Consider the following 20,145-nt stretch of genomic DNA (forward strand, 5'->3'; position numbering starts at 1 on the left):
GATATTACGATACAGGTTTGACAACACTTCCCAGGGAGAAAATTTCCTGGGTTTAGCCCTTTCTCAGGGGAAAAGTGGCACGGGTCATTAGTCGCAATTATCAAATCAAGTTACTTAAGGTCTTGTTTGGTTATTGGTAGAAAGTAAGAGAAAAATAAAATCCCTTATTTCACTCGATTTTCTGTTAATTATTAGCCCCACAACGTCCCATAGCACATTTCTGCGTATATTGAAAACATCTCTCAATGATGACATCTTTATCCTGAATATTATCATCGGGAGATATTTCTAATACACAGCAGCGATGTGATGTGGAACGTTGTAGGGGACTGATTTAACTCAAGTAAACTTAGTAGAAGAAAGAATGATACTTGTTGAAGGGCTGAACCATTTTGGACAGATGTGAATTGTGGAGTCATTTTTCTGTGAGACGCCCGTGACTCGCTTTACTTTGATAGGTTTCTGGGGAGCTGCTTTCGCTTTCAAGTTTCAACCACGTACTCACATGCAACTGTGCAAACAAGGCGACTGACCTATGTTCGCAATGGGATCCTAACAACGATTTACGGCGTACCCAGAATGCCCCTGAGCCTTAATTCAGTATCATTTTCTTGCTAAAATCCTTGCTGGTGACAGTTAAATTAAACCTTTTCCATAACTGAAGCCAACGATTCAACGAGGACGTTACGGGCAAATATCATGTGACTGAGGACGCCATATGCGGCATGACTTGTGTTGCACAGCTGGACGTGTAACGATGATTGGAAAATAGACCATCGTCCACATCTTCCACGTAAAATATGGGAAAATCTATGGTACCAGTGAACTTTTTCATATCACGTCTTTACAGTATCATAGTGAAGTGAACCCCATTTTGTTTTGTGATAAAGGCTTTTTGAATTTCTGAATTTTGTCATTTTTGCCCCTATAACATTTACAATAACATAAAATTATTAAATTGCCTATTTGAGATTTGATGAATTTGAAATAAAAGTTATCAAAATGATAAAAAAGGATAGGCTAAAGTATAATATCTCTTTTAAAATTAGGTTACTGTGCTTCGAAACCCTCATCATTTCTATTGTTCAATCTACTTCCACAAATCTTAATTTTATTGTATAATTGTGATAGGTGTCAGTTCAGAACTGATGTCAATACACAGTGTTGTGTTTGACATCAGTTCAGAACTGATGTCAAAATTTTAGATAGAGGTATCTAAAATTTTGAATTGTTATAAGTCTAGAGTGAAATTCAGAATTCTAAGGGTGCAATCTAGTTATCCAAAAAAAAAAAAAGAAAAACTCATCATTAAGTGTTTGAAAGCACAATAACCCCATTCAAAGGAGTGTGGTGTTTGACAAATAATAATCCATTTTCATCATTTTGACAGCTCTTGCTTTGATGGTCAGTCCGGTTAATGAAACAGGGGGCGAAGTGTAACATACAAAAGTTTAGAAGGTTTTTGTCGCAAAACAAAGTTTGGGGTTGTCACCGGGGTCGCAGTCTATGGGGTGGACTGAACAATAAAAACCTCTTTATCCCTTTTTTTTTTTTTTCGTACTTTCGTAGTCAGGATGTAGAGAAGAACTTTGTCGGGGGTTGTTTCGTCATATTGGCTTCAAATTTGTCCATGTCGGGCATCGGGGACATGGATTTCTAATTTCTACGGCTGGCAGACAGCCCGCGCCAGTGAAGTGGAAAGCTCCTTCCAAAGTTGCGTTCGAACCAACGGCCGTGCTTTTACTCTTCCTCTGTGTTCTGAGTTCTGAGAGCTTCAACCAGAAGAACTTCTCCTCTGATTCACAGTAGATAAATAAGCTAGGGTACTACTACTCCCCGATCTCACATGTTGAAAACTAAGTCGTCTCTCCCGAACCTCTCTGTTTTATTCGAAATGGCGGTCTGTCCGTGCAAGGAGGTGAGTGAGGTTTCTTATTCTCTTCGATTTCTGAGGTTTCTACTAGTGTTTTTCCCCTTTTTTATCTCTTCCAAGTTCCAATGAAAGCTTTAGCTCTGTTGAGTTAAAATTCTAATTTCGACGAATATTTCAGCGGATCTCTGTTTGTACTCTATTCGAATTTAATTAATTTGCGTTAACCTGTTGTTATTGTTGTTAGTCTAATGGACATTAGTTGTGTTGCTCTTTTTCCAATTTTCTGGTCCCATTTTGGTGTTTCTTTGAATTGCGTTTATTATATCCATTTAGAGGCTTTGTAATTTAATTTCTAAGTTTTTTCTTTTTTTCTTTTTAACTTTTTTAAGGAAGCGGGGTTAAAGAGCATCAAGGCTGAAGTTTATTCAGGATTGATGAGTTAAGATGCTCTGCGTTAAACCTGATAAAGGAAGGCTTACATTCTTAATGTCTTTAGGAGAAAAGTGATTAAGCTCCATCCAAATTTATCTACCTGGGTATAATTTTTAAATTGTCACAAAAATAATATTATTGTTATGTGTTTTTTGGTGAAGTTTTGTTCTATTTATAATGCTCTTTTAGAGAAGTTTTTGTTCTCTTTATAATGCTCTTTCTGTTAGTCTTTCATTTCTCTTCCACTGAAGTTATTCTCTAATTGGTGTCAACCTCTGCATTCTAGAACTTCTAAACAGATATGCGCAAGTGGACAGAAATATTTGGATAGAATCTTAATTTGATCAACGGCACCATATCAACATCTGGGAAGAGAAACGTTTTTTGGCTCAAAAAATACTGTTTGGTGCGCGCGCGTTTATTAAAAAAACGCTGATAAACGTTTATCCATTTATTTGCATTGGTTTTCTTTTTTGATGAATATTTACATTGGTTTTCGTGCATATAGCCATTTTCAGAAGCTTATAAATCGTTTTGACAACATACATCTTGTGCATATATGTAGGCAAAGTAACCAAATGGCTCATCTTTTTGCATTTCTGGCATGTAAATCTCAATTATATATACGGAGAAGTACGGATACAGAGGGCCATCTACCAGCTTTTAGGCTGTGTTTGGTTTGAAGGAAAAGGTAGGGAAAGGAAGGGAAAGGCAGGTTTGTACAGGTTTCCCTTCCTTTCCCTTCCTTTCCCTACCTTTTCCTTCAAACCAAACACAACCTTAATGTTTCATCTAAAGTAATGAAGTTGCTTTTCTTCTGTAGATGTCTAAATTCAAATTTCACTGATTTCCTGACAATGGTTTGAAAGAGATTATCAACTAAAGGACCATTAAAAAGACTGTGCATTCATTCATTTGATCGTGTCTATTATATCTGCTACTACATCTGATAGATGGTTATGCAACAATAACAAAAAGGATTCTTGATGAGCTTCTTGCACGTAACTATTTAATTATTCTATTCAGTCATTGCAAGCTGGTACTATGTTTTACAATCATCAGAAATCAAAATTCTTTTCTCTTCATCAGTGAAAGCAAGCAAAGGTTAAGGTTTTGAATTCTAATTGTTGTTCCATTGAAAAATTTTGGCCTCATCAGCACAAATTTATACAGGATTGAAGAAAATGTTGTTAATATATATTGGTCCTTAATCAGAGTGGTTATAATTTCAACATAGAGATTGATTGGAATATTACTAGTGTAATAGAACATAGGAACCTAGAGCTTTTCACTTATATAATATTTCCCAAATTACACAGTTTGAAATTAGACTATGCTGATTTTAGATGGTTGAACAATTGATAAGTCATGGATAGTGGATATAGATGAAGAAGATTTATCATTTCTCAATGTACCAATGGAACTTAGACTGAATTTCAGTGATTTCTGACAACGAAACCTAGAGCTATTACTTATATAATATTTCCTAAATTATACAATTTGAAATTAGACTATGATTTCCTTTTTGCAGGGTCAAGATGTCTACTGCATTTCAGTGATTTCTGACAACGAAAATTCCAATCGACATTGTTCATCAGACTTGTCAGTCTTAAATGTTGCAGAAGTTCTGTATCCACTAGAAAGCCGGGCATGCTCAGATAGCCAATGGGATTGCAAGAACAGCGCCAGTCTGCAGACAGAAAGTACAGATAGATCTTCCCCATGCAGTGTGGATATAGATATTGAGAAGGAAAACTTGGAAATATCCAAATCAGTTGAGAGCTTTGAAGGGCACTCAATGAAAGCTGAGAATGCACTAACTGTATGATGCTTTTCCCTTTCTATGCTTTGTGGTATTTGAGCTGTTTATAAAAGTTCATCATTCTAATAGGAAATCTCTGGTGCCATTGGGCAGACAAGGAAGGGTATCAAGGACATTATGTTTTGTCCTTAAGGCTCAGTTTGGGAAGAATAGAACTACAAATATGTACAGTGCAAATACAAGGTTTTGCACTGTACATATTTGTATTTTTACTCTATTTCTAATCCTTCCACAATGTTAGTACATAACAAAATTGTTGTGTTGCAGAAGCTGTTTGAGAGAAAGATTAATATACCGATAGGTGGAAAGATCATTCAGCTTTTAATGAACCATAACCTGATATCACTGAGGTCCACTTCCAGAGGTATGTAAATGTATTCAAACACTATCTTCTTTATCAACAATTGCCTTAACTAACTTGTAGTTTCGAAATTTTATATATTGATAGATCTCTGCCGTTTTCTTCATATATGACATATTGACATGTGTGCGTGTGTGCGTGTGTAAACATCAATGCCACCATTACAATTAAACAAGTTGGCATTTGGTAACATTACAATAGAACATTTCTAGCATTCCGGGTACCAAAAGGCAACTACTTTTCACTCCTAGGAACACGAGAAATTTCCAGTGAGTGTTAGAAAATATCACCCAATTTATTGAAAGTACAATGCTATCTATATGATTTTTCTTTCATTGTATAAGAGTCCATCTTCCAGAGATTAATTTGTTTTTCGGAGTGGAAGTTGCATGGTTGTGGTGCAGAATGCCAAATAACTGAACTAATTAACTAAAAGCTATAAGAGTCCATCTTCGAAAGAATAATTTGTTTTGCGGAGTGGGTAAGTTGTTGTGGTGCCGAATGCCAAATAACTGAACTACAAGCTTGAGCCCCAAGTAAAAACAAACATTACATTATCAAGTTCACTCAATTTGATCAATTTTGGACCTATAAGGTCTTTTTACTGGCATTCCTCAAAGATATTAGTCCTGAGCCCCCTTAACGGGCTGGATGACAAGGTAGATTGGTTAGTTCTAGTTCTATCCATCCAATTTGCAGGGTTCTTTTACTGAACTGTTTGCCTTTTTCTTTTTTCTAGTCTTTCAAATACACTGACATGTCAGATGACTCTAAGTTCCCAATGCGCTGAATGCTTTCCCCCTAAAATTCATACCCCTTATTTAGAGACTACTGAAATTCATATATATTTTTTTGGGTCAAATTCATATCCTTAGGGGCCATTTGATAACTATTGAAGTTGCTGAACTGAACAACTTATTGCTTTGTCTTTTAGTGGACAAAATAATTAAAGAATAAAATATTTAATGTATATTAATCTAGCTAACTTCAGCTTTAGCCAAAGCCCACAACCTCCTTAAAAACCTATTTAGTTAAAGACAAAACAATAATTTTTTCAGTTTAGCCACTTTGATTGTATCAAACAGCCCCGTAGTTGTTCTAAATTATAATGTTGGCCATCTTTTACAATATATGGATTTTCCCCCAAAACAAGTATCTCCATTCTTTTATTTGTGCTATTACCAGACCTTTAAGATTTTTACTAGTTGTAGCCTGTAACAATGAGTACTTACATTAACCAGCCTTGCTTAGAATAAAATTAGCACTTACATTATTGTCCTTTACATTCATGAAACAGACAAGCCAACAACTGAGAGAGCTCATGACACACCTAATGGCAGGTGGCGGAGTAAGCGTGCAGCCTCCTTTGACTCAAGAAAAGTAGTTCTTCTCTTCTCAATATTGTAAGCTCTGTAAAGATCACTTTAGCCAAGTTAAATGAATTTATGACTTAATTCATGTTTGTTCCAGTACTAAAATTAAATCAAGCATTAAGCTTTAGATATTCGATAAATTTAAAGGTCCAATGGGAATGATATCTTTTATATTGGATGGAATTAAAATTGTGATTTTAGCTTAGGTGTATAAGGAACTTCATGTTGCTGTGTATTTTTATTAAAATCTTGTCTTCCTATTTATGTTATTAATACATAATTAGGGCAAGGTATATTTTGTTCTGATCATGAGCCTATTTATGTTATCCTATTCAAGTTATTGTGGTGCTCCTGACTGGTTAGCTCCTTTTGTGTATATTTTGTTCTGATCAATGAATAATTTAGTTATCAAAATTTAGAAAGAAAACATATTAAGGCCAGGTATAAAAATCCAAGACTTGTTGATAAGTTCGGAGGGTGGTGAAATATCTTAATGAGTTCAGAGGTATCTTGACCTCCTTCCAGACTGTTTTTCATTGGATTCCCTGAGACTTAAATGCTGAAGTAGATATTGTAGAATACCACAACAGTCTTTTGATCGTAGTTTTTGTTGATGGGGCTGTAATTGCTCTTTTTGTAAAGCTCTGTTTAAGTGCTCTCGTCATCTTTTCTTCTTTCTAATGAAATAGTTACCTTCTTCGAAAAAAAAATAATAACCTAATTCGTTTGAGCAAGTGTGATCGATTGTGCATATGCACATGTACGTGATAGCTAAATATGTATAATCATGTCCTTTGCTGAATCTTACCGGGTGACTGTAAAGGAAAAAAAGAAAAGAAAACAAAGAAAAAAAGCGACTGCTGAAGTTAGTATAAACTATTTTAATTTATTTGTACAGGTGCAGGTAAAATAAGATCAGGTGGTTGAGCTTAAGTGCCAGTTTCTACCCAAAAAAAAAAGATCAAGTACTAGTTATCCGCCTCTGATTGAAATATTAGATTCTCTTCTGGTGTATATTATTGCAAAACTGGGTCATACAAAAAGGTTTCCTGTGCATAACTGTCTATATGTAGACCAAGTTAGAGTCCTGAAGACATAAGAACGGAAATTAGATTTCTTTCATCGTCAGATCTTGTAGTTATCAATATTTCTAAATCTGCAAATTATTTGCTCCTAAAACTTTGTTTATATATATTCTGTTTCAGGTCAAGCATGGGTTCAATGATGTTAATATATTTGACTCTTCGAGTTAAGCAAATAGGTGACGGGCTTGTTCATGTCTAGTATGAGCGTGTAAAAGAGAATGAGAGGTGTTTTCTACATTGGATTTTCTTTTTCTAGTATAGTCCTTTTTGCTTTTCCCGTTTTGCATTTTTTTGACAATCATTGTTATGTATGCAAGTCATTAAATGATAAATACTCCTAATTGCAAATGCCATCGTCCTTTGAGCTTTTCTTCAATGACCTACAATGTTGTTTATTTTTTAACGGCACCTAGAATGTTGTTTATGGTCTGAGCTCCTAATTCCAAATGATAAATGCTCCTAATTGCAAAATTTATCGTCCTTTGAGCTGTGCTTCTTATGACCTGAATTATAAAACGTTGATGGTCTGAATTCAAATATACATAACCTTATAGACTGTTTGCCGTTTTATAGTCATACTTGTGACCTAAAGCTGGTTAATCTTTATTGGCTTACCATGACCAAAGACTGTCATGGGTTTTGATAAACATCTTCATGCTTGTCAAGTTGTCATTTTCATGCCCCGGTAAATTTCTTACGCCCCACTACACACTACTACTATCTTGGGCCAAGTTCCTCTTGGGGTGCCCTTCACATCATTAAGCCTTTGAGCCCTCTAGGGAAATAAATTAAGAATTATTGTTAAAAATTATTTATATCTACATTAATATAAAGAAGAATAGTTCCCCAAGGCTTCTTAGACTTGTTTTTACTAAAATACCTCTCTTTTTTAATTTGGTCATTCCAATAGCAGGAACTGTTAGTGAATCTATATTTGAGATATTTTTGTTTATCTACCTTTTTTGGCACTCAGTTTTGAATAGTACAAAATCATTATTTTAAAACTAACATGGAAACAAAATTGGTTTTTAGTTGGAAGGTGAGCAATTCAACCATTTGAGTCAAACAAGTGAACCCATAGTACCATAATTGGATACTAAAAATAAAAAACTAGATAAAAAATAAAAATAAAGAGATTGATCATCATTAAATTTCACTATTTAAATTACGGCTGCAATTGAATTAAGCTTTAATCAAATAGTTCGGGCTTGAGTTTGATTAGGCTCGACTTAAGTTCGGTTCGAATTGAGTTCGAATTTGGAGGTAAGCTTGATTAGTTATTCGCCCTTGAGCTTCTGCTCAACTAATAAAAAGTTGGGTTAAGTACTTTGAAACCCAATGCAGAATTCTGAATAACAACCCCACATAGTCCACCCCCCCCCCCATAAACCACATCCTCCCCACGAATTTAGCATCAATTCACGGTCAGGATTCATCCCCCTGTAATGTGGGGCTACAAAATTCTGACCTGGACTGATCAATCATTCTCCCTAAAAAGTTCGACTTGAAAGCATGTGAGCTTGGCTTGATTACCATATACATACATATATGCATAATGTTATAGAAAATAAAAATATATGAAAATATATTTTTATATTCTATATAATATAAGAATATAGTATATATTATAAAATATATCATATGCATTTAGAAAATATAAAAATATATTCACTTTCAAGCTTTGAAATCAAACTTGAACTCAAACTAGGAAATAGAGTTTGAATTAAAATCAAACTCAAACTCGAACATAAATAGTATTTTAGTTGAATTGAGTCAAAGCATTTTAAAGTTTGGCTTGGCTCGGCTTGATTTCACTCTTAATTTAAATCCATAAGAATCATTTTAATAGTATAAAAAACTATATTTTTAAAATCAATCTAGAAATAAAATATTTTTTATGTAGTGGGTAAGCAGTGCAAACATTTGGGTTCAAAAAAATGAACCCATGATGCCATAATTAAAAAATAAATAAAATACAAATAATAAATAAAATTTATAAAAAAATTTGGTCGCATCTCTAATATTATATATTTGTCACAATTGCCATATTAAACAAAAATAAGTATGACAAATAAGAGTAATTTTACTAATAATGGAAATGGAATATAAAATTTACAATTGGCTCAGAAATGAAACCATTCTTTAATGTAAAATAAAAAAACCTTCCTTGAAGTTTTTGACAATAATAAAGACCTCCCCTATAATTTCATTGTAACAAATACCTCCCCTAAACTTTGGAGAAACTTGACAAAAAACCTCCCTTTTATCACTGACCCAGATGGAAAATGTATACATTTATAAAATTATCCCTAAGGCATCATTTAAAGATATTGTAAAATACCATATTTGCCCTCAATCGAGCAACATCTCACTCGGATCCCTGGCTGCTACAAATCCCCTTAATCTTCTATCGTAATGTGGCTCTTCTCTTTATCTTTGTAGCTAAAATATGGCGCCTTTGTATCTTCTTCTCGTCTTTCTCTTCAGGGGGTTCTTGTAAGTAGGACTCCCTTTTATTCATTTGATTTTTGATTACCAACAAAAACAAATGAAAAATTTGTTCCTCAAACAAGAATTCAGAAACATTGGTCATGTTTGTTTCAATTCTCATTCTTATCCAACATGAAATTCTAAAATGGACAAGAATGGCTAAAAATAGGCAGAATGAGAAAATATTGCTATGAACCAAACATTTTTTTCCTAAAATTGAATTCTTTTCAGACTGACAAGTGTCCTATGTTGCTTATTTTCATTCTAAAAAAAAACTGTTGGTATTCATAAACCACTAGCCTAGGTCTTCAAAACTATTGGCATAGATGTTTACTGATGGATGACCGATAGTCAATGTCTGTTGAGGTGAGTTTCCACAGTACTCTACTAGTAAATAGGGCTGCCAATTGGATTGGATTTGATCCAATACGATCCAGTCCAATATTGGTCCATTTACAAATGGATTGGACTAAATCCAGTCCAAATCCTCACAAACCAAGTCCAATCCAATCCAAATAAAATGCAAACGGATCGGGTTGGGTCCAATCCAATCCAATTGAATCAAACACCAAAATAACACGAGAAATCCAAAAAACATATACAAAAACTACAACACCTACTACAATCCAACCTAGTCTAATTAAAATGCAAACGGATAGGGTTGGGTCCAACCCAATCCAAAGTGAATGAATATAAGTACTTTTGTAAAAGTGCTTTCATAAAAGTACTTTGCTAAAAGTGCTTTTATAAAATTACTTTACTAAAAGTACTTTCATAAAAGTGCTATCGTAAAAGTGCTTTTGTAAAAGTGCTTTTATATAAGTACTTTCATAAAATTGTTTTTATAAAAATACTTTCCTAAAAGTGCTTTTATAAAAGTACTCTCAAAAAAGTGCTTTTATAAAAATGCTTTCGTAAAAGTGCTTTCAGAAAAGTATTTTCATCATAAAATTACTTTCACAAAAGTACTTTTCATAAAATTACTTGTATGAAGTATTTTCACGAAAGTGCTTTCATAAAAGTATTTTAATAAAGTTTTTTTATGCCGACTTCAGTTTTGATCAATTTCAAATTGAATAAGGGTTCAACCGAGTTTTGTAGGTAGAGTTTCCTCAAAGAAAGAAAATGAGCAAGATGGGCATGATTATTTTTCATGCTATAGGCTACTCAATTTTTGTGCCATGGATAGCAAGAATTTTGTAATTAAACACTCTAATATTATTCATCCGTGCCCATTCTTGCCCAAAATGAGCAAGAACTAAAAGAATGAGACCAAAACAGTGAACCAAACATGATTTTATAAGCTCTTCCCATTGCGCAACCCTCATTTTTATTCTACAAGAATCTCTTCTGCCGAGATCCCATTGTTCTTCCTTTTAACCTTCGAAGGTATTTGTTTTCATTACTGCACAAAGGTTTCCTGCTAACTTGCATCGATGGTTGAGAATGCTTTATGAACCTATCCTGAATTTAGGGGTATTCTGGACATTAATTTTGCGCTTTTTCTTTTTCCATTTTTTTCTTTTTTAACCTCGTCATCAGCCATGCGAGCGAGTTCACAATTTTGTCTTGCGCCATTTCAGAAATCTATCTTTAAATCACAGAGTCTTGAGACTCCAAACTCAAGAATTATTGTGAAACTTGAGGCATTTTCAAAATTGATTCAAGAATCAAAATTCTGAAGGTTGCTAAATCTTGAACCAATTTCTATTTTCGTGGGTCTTTCCATTGTCTCTGAGACGTCTTTGGAAAAACAGAGAATTGGTTGTTCACGAAAAGACATTGTTAGCATGTTGTGCATGGTATATGTACACTTGGATATCAAGTTTTATTTGTAGATGTAGATATTTATGGCGGTCCAGTTGCCGTTCATAATTTTCAAAAAAATAATAATAAAAACAAAAAAAAGTTTACAAACGACAGGGAGATAGCATTATTCTTGTTTACAAACGGCAATCGAAAAGTACAATAAAATGACATAGAGAATGATACGATCCCCGTTATGATGCAAAATGGTGTCTCACTTCTCCACTGCTTGAACCACAAATGGTATTTCACTTTACCTGTGTTCTCCCTGCTTGAACCATAAAAAATGGTGTCTCACTTCTCTACCGACACAAGTTCAGCGATGAAAGAATCAAAGGTGGTTAATTTCACCGTAAGAATCAGCAATGAAAGAATCACTGGCAAAGAGTATAAAGATGTTCTTCACTTCCTTAGTCGATGGACTGGGGTTTCAAGGGTTGGAAGATTGAAAGAGTCAATGTTCTTTTGGGGTTTCTCTTTTAATGGATTTGGAACAGGGCTCTCTCAGAATCGATGAAGCTTTTGAATAGGATTCCTCCATCTTGGGATGGAATTTAGGGATGGGAATTTGGAGGGAGAGGATAAAAATCAAAACGGAGTGTTTGCTGAGTTTAAAATGGGGTTGTTTAAGTAATTTTGTATGTAAAATAATTGATAAGGTAAAATTGGTATTTGAAAAAATTGATGCATCAATCTAACATTTTCATCTGGGTCAATAATAGAAAAGAGGTTTTTGTCAATCAAGTTACTCAAGGAGGCATTTGTTACAATGAAACTAGAGGGGAGGTTTTTATTATCGTTAATTAGAAACTTTAGGGAAAGCTTTTTTTTGTATTTTTCCCTTTTTTTATTTGAGTGGTAAGTCAATGATTCATCCATTTCAGTCAAATGGGTCAACCCATGATGCTGTAATTAAATAATAAAATTTTTAAATCAACTAATCAAACAGGTGGACTTGTCAACCAAGATTCTAGGTCTTTTTACCACCAAATTGATTCGCTAAAAAAACATTAACTCAATTAACAACACGGCGACCCAACTAATTGAACCATTAAACCTTTTGACATGGTCAGTGGGGCACGAGTTAGACATTAATTCTCTTTTTTTTCTAATTGTTGTATTTTATTTTTATTATTAATAAAAATAATTTTTATTTGTCATACATGCTTTTTAAATATAATGAACATATAACATTAGAGATGTGCTAAAAATTTTCTATGTTTTTACAACTTTTTTGTATTTTTATAAATATTTTTTAATTTTTTATTATTTAATTATGTCATCGTGATTAATCTATTTGACTTAAATAGCTGAACCTAGATCCATCGCCTTATGTGCCCCAACTCTTATTGATTAATTAAGGTCATAAGAAATTTGTGCTTAAAAATTGTATTTTGGAGAATGATAATGGTTTTTTTTTTTTTAATTTATGTGTTGTAGATCCAAATGTAAGTTAGCCGAAAGAGTTGATGGTTTTGCTTCAGGGTTGTCTATTTTTTTTGCAAGGACTTAGTCGTGGGAGTTTAATTAATTTTGTTGGTATATCAGTCAACCCTGTTATCCATGGACTTGTGTCTCATGGTTTGCTTGATCGTCTATTAGTACATTCGGGATTTCCTACTCACTTTTCCTACTCATTCTCTACCTGCTATGAATTGGAGCCATACATCTCTATGGCGGATAAAGAGCGGGTAGGAAAAGTTAGTAGGAAATCTGGGTTCTTATTAATAGCCTTTTGAGAGCGAAGTTGGTTGCCCCGGATTATGGGGTATTCCTATGTGCTTGTCCATCTCTTAGTTTATATGGTATATGTTTGGCATCGATGCTGCAGATATAGTACCGTTTTTTTAATGTATGGGTTAGAAACACTATTTTCTGAGAAAACAGTGTTTTTTTTTTAATTTGTTTAAAAATGTTGCTGCCAAATAGGACATTTCCTGGAACAACAGCAATATTTTTTGTTTGGTACCAATATTCCAATAAACGTTTTTAGCACTGGTACCTATTATCCAGTGCCATGTCATGTCCCTGTTGGCAACAATGAACTGCATCTCCAGGAAATGCCAAATTCGACGTTGCTCCAAATCACACCTTCCCGATTTTCAAGACGTGACTTGAAGTACTGTTTTTTATGGAAAAACAATTTTAAACAAACAGACATTTCTTGGAGTACCATTTTTTTACACGATGCTGATATATTGCCGTTTTCTGGAGCAACGGCATCGATGCCAAACTTGGAACTAACCCGTACAAAGTAACGACATCGATCTTGACAAGGTAGGTTCTGGTTATCCATACTCACGCCTAAGCAAGCACCGAGTTACCTAGTGTTTTCTTTAGAAGTTAAATGCAGAAGAATAAAAAGATAACCTTGGAAGGTCTCCCATGGATATGCAGGTCTATCCTTATTTATTTGGAAGAAAGGAACTTGATTTTGGAGAGCACCACTATGAAGTTTAACATGGCACTATTGGGATTTTAAAAGAATCTGAACATCATGTGTGGTCAAATTCTAAACCAAGGTGTGGTTTTTGGCTTACAATTTCAGCTAAGAAGGGAGGTTTAAGGTGATGTTTGGGAGTACTTATTGTAATAATGTGCTTATTAAATAAACAGCTTTTAAGTGTTGGTGAAAATGTGCTTCATTTAGATGGGGTAGTATAAGTATTTAGATGGGCAAGAAATATAATAAGCACTTTTTGTTTTTTCAAAAAAATGCTCATTAAAAAGCCCAAAATTTTTTAAAAAATGGTCTTATTCTCTTGAAAAAGCACTTATTGAGGCCTTTTTTTACCAAACACCAACAAGTGCTTTTTTTTGTGCTTTTGGAATTTTAAGCACTTTTTCACAATAAAGTGTTTAAAAGCACTCCCAAATAGGGGTTAAGTCCTTATACAAAGGTGCAGGGAGGTTTTAGTATTTATAAGAAAATTCATGAGGTTTAAATCTTTTATCCTTTATTTTAATGGTCAGGCAATATTTGAACCGGTGAACCATCACTTGCACAAAAAATTGGATCAACCCCCGGCTTGGGTTTTAAAACATTGCTCTTAAAAATTCTCTCCTATTTGGCTATTTCTCATACTTTCTCTCTTCATCTTGTTTTTTTTTTTTTTCTTCCTGAAAATTCTCTCATCTCTTTTCTTGCTTTCTCTCTCCGACCCCAAAAAACTGACCTTTTGCATTGGAATTTTTAACTTTTTATTATTGTCGTTATATACATGCACTTGTCGTGTTAGCCATGCTCTTTTTTTTTTATTGACTATCATGATCTCATAATTCAAGAGAACAGCATTGGTTGAATTGGTAATTTCTCTGGCTGGTTGTAAAAATTCACCAGGACTGGGGTTGGGCCGTTGGTGATTATGGCTCATAACTTATGGCCGGGTAAAGGCATGGGCTATGAAGCAGAAAGAAAATAAGAATAAAATGGAAAAAAAAGTTCATTCGCATTATTAAAGGGCTCATCTCGGCTATGTTTGGTAACTATGCCATTTTCTTAAGCAACGGCCATGCCATGGAACTCGGTAGGGTTATTTCGGTTTTCATGCAAATTTTAAATTGATATTTAGTGCCAACTTAAAGCTATTTAGGTGTCATATTTATACTACTTTAAAAAGTATAAATAGCTTTAAGAATATTTTTAGAATTTTTTAAGGATAAAGGTTATTCCTTCATATTTAGATTTATTGATAAAAAATGAGGGCAAATAGGGTAATCAGTTATTGATATTAAGGCTGAGTTTGGAAATAGTGCAAATGCAAATATGTAGAGTGTAAAACCTTATATTTTGTATTATTTTGTATGTATTTATGCTGTACATATTTGCATTTGTACTCTTTCCAAACTAAGCCTAAGGCTACATTTGGATGTGGTGTAAATCAAGAACTGATGTAAATTTTACATCGGTTCGGTTTTGTATGCGTTTAGAAAGAGGGTGTAATTATTATCAACATAAAACTACACTCCGGTTCAGTTTTACATGTGTTTGGATGGAGTGTAGTTTTACATCGATAATCGATGCAAAATGTTACACTAATGACGTTTTACACCGATTCCAGACGCAACCTAAATGAGTTGAAAAGAAGTAATTTTAAGATATTCAATGCATTCAATTACCTCTTATTAAATCCAACATTTAAAGAATTAACTTACATTCACCTTCTTTAAATCATATATTTAAAACATTTTTGTTTCTTCTCATCATTAAGTTATATTAATTAAACCCATAAATAATAAATTAATAGTCCAATAACATAAAAACTTATACTTTTAATATCTACCTGGAAAAAAGGTGTTTTCATCTAGGTGATGGTAAGAAATTAAACCATTTTGGTCAAATGGGTTAATCCACGTTGCCACAATTAAATAATAAATTTCAAAAATAGATAAAATGCAAAGAATATAAAAATAAAAAATAATTGGGAACATTTTAGCATCATATATTTGACATATTAAACAATAATAAGTATGATGAATAAGGAAAGTTTTCATTAATGATGAAAATTGAATATAAATTTAAAACTAATTCGATATATTCTCTCATTAAACCCTATATTTAAGATGTATTTTTTCATCATTAAATTCTACAAATTAAAGACACAACATTAATTTTAATAGTATAAAAATAAATATTTTGAAAAGTAATTTGAAACCCATGTTTATCAAATACTTTTTAACAATATGAAACTCGTGTTTTTTTAAGGGATAAAATTCTAAAACCTCCCTTGAAATTTTTGACCATTGTTGAAAACCTCCCCTAAAGTTGGGTAATTGCAACCACCTCCTTTGAGCATTGTAACATAGTTGCAAATAGACCCCTTCTCTTATAATCCTCAAACAAGAGGCATGACAATGTCCAAAATAACCATGTAGTTAATTTGACTAAAATGTTTATTTTCCAAATTTTTCCTTCATATCAATCACTATCCCAAACCCTTCCAATCTCTTTTTTGAAATTTATTTATTTTATAAATTTTCTCTTCATATGAATCCCTCAAAGTTGCAATTTAAACTTCTTATTTTTCTTTTGTTGTTCATAAAGTTTGTATTGTTTGTTATGCAAAAACTAGCCTCAATAGTAACTGCATGGGTATTTTGGACATTTGTGTGCCTCTTGTTAAAGGATTTTAAGAGAGGGGGTCTACTTGCAACTGTATTAGAAAGTTCAAGGGAGGCGATTGCAATTACAAAACTTTTGGGGAGATTTCAACAATGGTCAAAAACTTTATGGGAGGTTTCAGCAATTTATTCTTTTTTAAAATTAACAAAAAAAAAAAAATTCTTCCATCCAAGTGGTGGGTAAGCTAATTCAACCATCTCGGTTAATTGGGTGAATCCATGATATCATAATTAATAATAAAATATTGAAAATAGTAACAAATTCACAAAATAAAAAATGCATAAAAAATGGGCCATTTTTCTGATATTTTATTAATCATATTAAAGAAAAATAAGTGTCATAAACAATAATTATTTTTGTTGATAATGGAAATTAAACACAAATTCAAAACCAACCAAAAAAATGAAATTGATTTCGTATTTGGTATGGGTCAACAATTCAACTCTTAGGTCAAACATGTCAATATTTGATGTCATAGATAAATAATAAAAAATTTAAAAATTAAAAATGAAAAATACATAAGTTTTGCAAAAAAACATTTGAGCACATCTCTAATAATTGTATATTCATCTTATAAAAACAAGTTCCATAAATAAGAATTACTTTTATACATATGAAAATATAAAAAATGTAATTTGAATTTAGTCTATTTTTAATTGTGAGGCCAAAACATGTAATTTTAAGGTGCTAATGGCTAATGCCCATATGGTGGAATGGGATGCCGATTCCCATTCTTGGGGGAATAGAAATTCCAAGCTTCCCCCCGGGAATGGGATTCCCATACGAGAGTCTATCAAGGAATAAAGAACTCATGACAAAAGGCCCCCAAACCCTAATGTTAATAAAATAATAAATTAATAATAAGTTAATAGTAATAATAAAATAATAAATTATTAATATAATATAATTAAAGTAATAATAATAAAAAAATACATAATTAAACAATAAAATATTATGGAAGTAATAATAATAATAATAAAATATTAGTGAAATATTTATTAAATAATCATACTATAATAAAATATTAATAAACCAAAAAGAAAATAGGAATAAAATATAATAATAAAAAGATTATTAAAGTAATAATAATATAATTATATTTTAATAAAATATTCATAAATTAATGGTAAATACTAATAAAATAATAAAAAAAATTAATAATAAAAAGCTAAAATATTATTTATTAAATAATAAGAATAATTAAGTACAAATAATATATATAATATAATTAAAGTAATAATAAAATACTAACATATTATTTATTCAATAATAATAAATTAATTTGAAACAATAATCAAAATGATAAAAATTAATAAACTAATAAGAAAGTAATAATAAAATGTAATAAATTATTAATAAATACTAAGGTATCAATTATTAAATACTAATAAAATAATAATAACAAAGTACTAATAAAATTATAATTATATATTCATAAAATATTAATAAAGTAATAAGAAAATAATAAATAGACTAATAAAATTACTTTCGGTCCTATCCGCAAATCAAACGAACCCTAAATCTCATTTTTTTCAACATTGAACCAAAAAAAAAAGAAATTGTCCTTTTGTCTAGTAGTAGATAAGCAATTCAACCATTTGGGTCAAATGAGTCAAGCCTTTATACCATAATTAAATAATAAATGCCACGTGCAAAGCATGCAAATTTACTATTAAGCAAAAAGGATAAACATTGTCACTGTTACAAGAAATATTAAAATGATATTTTTTTTTCAAAAATAGTTCTTATAGAACTTGAGGCACTCTGTGTTATTTGAAAACACTCGGTGTTACCTAAGGCCCTCAGTGTTACTTGAAAACAAGTTCATACTGGCCCCCCAGTCATCTCACAGGCACATCCCAACCATGTATTGAGAACATTTCCCAATGACAAGTATCTGAGATGTTCTCCATACACGCAGAGATATGTATGCGGGGTGCCAAAGTGAATTCTTCTAAAATGGGTAAAAATCATTCAAACAATCAAACAAAAGTAAGGGAGAATGCAATGCCTACATGGCTAAATCTACATGACGCCAATTTGGCAAAAATGCCTTAGAAAAATGAAAATCATATTTGCTATTCATATAGTGTGCCTCATAGTACACGTGACGCAACCATGTATCTGAAACATCTTTCCAATAATTTGACAACAGTAAAGGAGATATTCTAAATTCACGGTTGAAAGCGCTATGAAGTTGTAACAGGCGTGCCGTGTAAGGTGCAAATCCAGATTCCAAAAAATGGCACTCGTTGCCTGAGTTGAAATCAGCCCTCCACAAGATAATTTCCCACAACGTATTCCTCCTATGTATTGAAAACATCTCATGTCTCATCATTTTTGGATACATGGCGGTATATCAGGGCAAGTCAGTGCTTATACGGAGTTTGGATCTGTTGAGCACGCATGTTTTCATTTTTTCTATCGTATTTATCTGTATATATATTGATATTTAAAAAAGTAGGCTTTAAATTAGGATAAAATACAAAGACCCTACAATATGGACCTGTGACAAAGACCCCTCTACTTTGTTTTGTGACAAAAACCCTCCCTGTACTATAACCGTGAGACAAAAAACCCCTTCAGCCTTCCATTCAAAAAGACCATTACAATATTTTTGAATCCCCATATTATCTTCTAATATCCATTCCTTCACATTTCTCTCCTCTCCCCCGATCTCTCATCTTCCCCTTCCCCTTTCTCTCCTCTTTCTATGCTCCTCAATCCTCCAATGCTCTCCGGTATCTTGTGGGAAAGATAATTGTCGGAAAGATCGAGATTTTTGAGCAAAGCGAGATTTCCTAAAGACTCTGGAATCTCTCCGACGACCACATTACAGTTAGGAAGCCATAGATTTTCTAGCTTGGTGAGGTTTCCAATATGTAATGGCAAGGGACCTGGGGTGAAAGGGTTGTAAGCCAGTTTGAATCTAGTGAGCTGGGTGAGATTGGTAAGGAAGGTAGGGATGATACCATTGAGCAGGTTTCCTTGTTGGCAGAGGATAGTGAGGTTGGGAAAACGGTCGAAGCTCGAGGGGATGTGGCCGGAGAAGTTGTTAAACGAGAGATCCAAGGAGCGCAAGTTGACAAAATCGGCAGTGAAGTCGGGTAAGTTACTGACGAACAAGTTGAGGGACAGATTCAAATGGTGAAGATGGGAGCAAGAAAGATGGAAGTAGAAGTAAGGGAACCGTTGAAGAAATTATCAGCGAGGGAAAGGTTCTGAAGGGTGGGAATGCGGCAGAAATCAGCAGGAAAATAGCCGTAGATGTGGATTCCTGAGAGGGGGATAGAGATAACGGAAAGGGAAAGAGAATCACAGACAATGGCAGTCCAATTACAGGGAATAGTGTTAGTGACTTGCGGGGGTAGATTCCAATCGTGGAGGCTACCGGTGGGATCATCGAGATGGGAGTTCTTAACTCGGTGTAAGAAGATGGCGTCTTCTGTAAGAGAGGCAGCCGGAAAACACGGGAGGAGGAAGAGGAGCAAAACAGAGAAGAGAACCAACAGGGAACAAATCGAGCGATGATGTGTCATTTTTTAGGAGCAAAACAAAAGCAGAAAGCGGATGCTCTGTTTTGTAACAGAAAAAAAATCTGAGTGAGTGAGAGTGAGAGCACGAGAAAAATGGTTTCAGTTAAGGGGTGGGGGAATTACGGAGGAATTTATGCTCATAGGGCAGAAGCCAGAACTATCTGCCTTGTTGTTCCTGATTTTTGTGGGTAAAATACGAGCACTCCAACTGTTATCAGGGGTCGGGGGGTTTCGTCACTGGGGCT

The 20,145-nt window shown here is 33.3% G+C and overlaps 1 protein-coding gene across 1 annotated transcript; it reads left to right on the forward strand.

Moving 5' to 3' along the window:
* Positions 1–1,609: 1,609 nt before the first annotated feature.
* On the forward strand, positions 1,610–7,322 carry LOC104605986 (uncharacterized). Its single transcript, XM_010270965.3, has 5 exons — positions 1,610–1,918; positions 3,837–4,127; positions 4,395–4,491; positions 5,786–5,891; positions 7,067–7,322. The coding sequence occupies exons 1-5, from the start codon at positions 1,847–1,849 to the stop codon at positions 7,143–7,145; spliced, it is 645 nt and encodes a 214-aa protein (XP_010269267.1). The 5' UTR covers positions 1,610–1,846; the 3' UTR covers positions 7,146–7,322.
* The last annotated feature ends 12,823 nt before the right edge of the window (positions 7,323–20,145 follow it).

This window comes from Nelumbo nucifera, chromosome 1 (assembly GCF_055504915.1).
Source record: "Nelumbo nucifera cultivar China Antique chromosome 1, China Antique-T2T, whole genome shotgun sequence".
Classification (NCBI taxonomy): domain Eukaryota; kingdom Viridiplantae; phylum Streptophyta; class Magnoliopsida; order Proteales; family Nelumbonaceae; genus Nelumbo; species Nelumbo nucifera.